Here is a 2,591-nt window from a genome sequence, read left to right on the forward strand (position 1 = left end):
CAACAATAACAACAACAACACCAACAGCAACAACAACAGCAACAACAACAACAACAACAGCGACAACAACAATAACAACAACAACACCAACAGCAACAACAACAGCAACAACAGCAACAACAACAACAACAACAACAACAACAACAACAACAAAAGAAGCAGCAGCAGCAACAGCAGCAGCAACAACAACAACAACAACAACAACAACAACAGCAACAACAACAACAACAGCGACAACAACAATAACAACAACAACACCAACAGCAACAACAACAGCAACAACAGCAACAACAACAACAACAACAACAACAAAAGAAGCAGCAGCAGCAACAGCAGCAGCAACAACAACAACAACAACAACAACAACAACAGCAACAACAACAACAACAGCGACAACAACAATAACAACAACAACACCAACAGCAACAACAACAGCAACAACAGCAACAACAACAACAACAACAAAAGAAGCAGCAGCAGCAACAGCAGCAGCAACAACAACAACAACAACAACAACAACAACAACAACAACAGCAACATCAGCAATAACAACAACAACAACAACAACAACAACAACAACAGCAGCAACAACAGCAACACCTCGCCAGGTAAAAGCGACAATCACAAAAACACGCAGAAAGGTAGATCTAGTCAAAAAGAGCGAGACAGGAGGAAAGAAAAGGAGAGCGACGAAAAGCCTCTTGTCCCTCTTGAAGGAGGCAGACTGAGCCAGGGCCAGGAGGAGGTGTCCGTGTGGAAAATGGTGTCCGGGAAGGCGGACGCGGCCAAATACTTCTCCCCCAACCACCACCACCTACACCTTCAGCAGCTCGTGCCCGCCATCCCCGCGGCCTTCATCAGTCTGCTCGTTCTCGTCCTCTGTCTCTACTACTATAGACAGTAAGTCTCTGCATTCACCACAATACTTTTTACAGTTACAGTAATTACTTGAATTACTTGAATCTAGAACTGGGGTCCTAGGAAGATTGGATACTCCATGCTTCCTCGCCCCTCTTCAGTTTTACAGTTAATAATAATAATATGCTCATGTAAGTTGTTTAAAAAAAAAGGAAACTTCTAAAGAACATTGTTATAGGGTTACTTTTGTTGTTCTCTGTTGTTTCATTCGTTTATTTATTTGTTTGGGTATTTGTTTTTTGTTTTTGTTTCCCTTTGGGGGGGGGGGGAGGGTGGTACACTTTCTTAAATGCTTTTCTGTCAGGGAAACGCCTTTGCCTGAGAAATCTGAAGTGTGTCCTTTTGTTCTCCCCCAAGGCAATGGAGATATAGACACTTTGTATGATGCAGTTCAATGTCAAGTTTTCAGGACCCCCACCCCCACAAAAAACAACAACAACAAACAAACCCGCAAAAGAAAAGAACAAACTAACAAAAATACCCCCCCCCCAAAAAAAAAATAAAAATAAAAAAAAAAATAAATAAAAATAAAGTAGATTATCTCGTTTTATTGTATTATAATTTAGCTTTTCAACACTTCGATAGTTCAGAATTTCATTACAAAGTTCTTTCTGACATTTTTGCCCGTTTTGATTGACTAAGTATGACCATGAGATCAGAAACTTAACGTTCTTCCGCCTCTTCGAAATCGAAAGATCATTCGGAGTCGTTACCGAGATACAAGTATTCACAGAATTGGGGGCTCTCGTGGCCTAGAGGTTAAGGTGTTGGCCTCTCACTCAAAGGTCCCGGGTTCGAATCCGGGTAGCGACCGAAAAATTTTCTTGTCTAAAATTGTCTCCTTTCACCTCCTTTCCTGCTCTCTAGCAATGTTCTGTTGTCTGCTTTCATTTCCACGTTCTGCCCCCACCCCCTCACCTCCTTTGCCCCCTCCTCTGGGCTCCTGACTCTTTCTGCAGCCTTTCTACTGCTACTCATTGGCTCCTCCTTACTGCTGTCTTTCTGCCACACCCCTGATCTTCTGGTAGGAAAGATCCACACCTAGCCTTCTCGGACAAAGGCGAAAAATCTCGGAGGGCCCGTGTGCAAGTTGCGCACGTTAAAGATCCCTTGGTGGTCTAAAATCGATAAGAGTAGGCTTCGGCCGCTACCCGGGCAAAATTCGAAATTTCCTACCAACTGAAAATATTAGGAGTGTCCCGCGCGCTCATATGACCTATGCAGTTGCGAGCGCCGTAAAACACTATACAAAAACAAAACCCCCCCAAAAACAGAATTGCATTGGAAAAAGCTTGACATGCTGTGAAACTCAAACTTTTTGGTGTTTAACAGAGCTTGGTACTGAGCAGATAGAACTTTGTAATTCTAGTGTAGCGACTTGCCTCTTCTTCTTCTTTTCTTCTTCTCGATCGCATCACACTTGAAGTCTGGTATCTGTCATGAATTGGGCCGTCCTGCTTAGTTCATCTGTCGGCCCGTATAGCTTCTCTTGTAGCGTCAGTGGGGTTGGCCACGTTTCCTGTCTCAGGGCCCTGTGTGTCTTGCAGTGCTGAAGGATGTGTTCAACAGTTTGGTCCGCCTCTCCACACTGGCATTTTGGTGATTGTACTAGTTTAAAACATTTGTACATATGTTGTCTCAGTCTTGTGTGTTGTGTCCTTAGTCTGAAGATA

General features: G+C 43.3%; 1 protein-coding gene across 1 annotated transcript in view; it reads left to right on the top strand.

Moving 5' to 3' along the window:
• Window positions 1-567: 567 nt before the first annotated feature.
• The window catches only part of LOC106013111, a gene marked incomplete at its 5' end in the record, with an annotated part of 5,773 nt that continues 3,749 nt past the window's right edge, over window positions 568-2,591 (top strand). Inside the window, 1 exon segment of the mRNA XM_013087945.1 lies at window positions 568-900. Coding sequence (XP_012943399.1) covers window positions 761-900 — 140 coding nt within the window.

Source organism: Aplysia californica, unplaced genomic scaffold, assembly GCF_000002075.1.
Source record: "Aplysia californica isolate F4 #8 unplaced genomic scaffold, AplCal3.0 scaffold00662, whole genome shotgun sequence".
Classification (NCBI taxonomy): Eukaryota; Metazoa; Mollusca; class Gastropoda; order Aplysiida; family Aplysiidae; genus Aplysia; species Aplysia californica.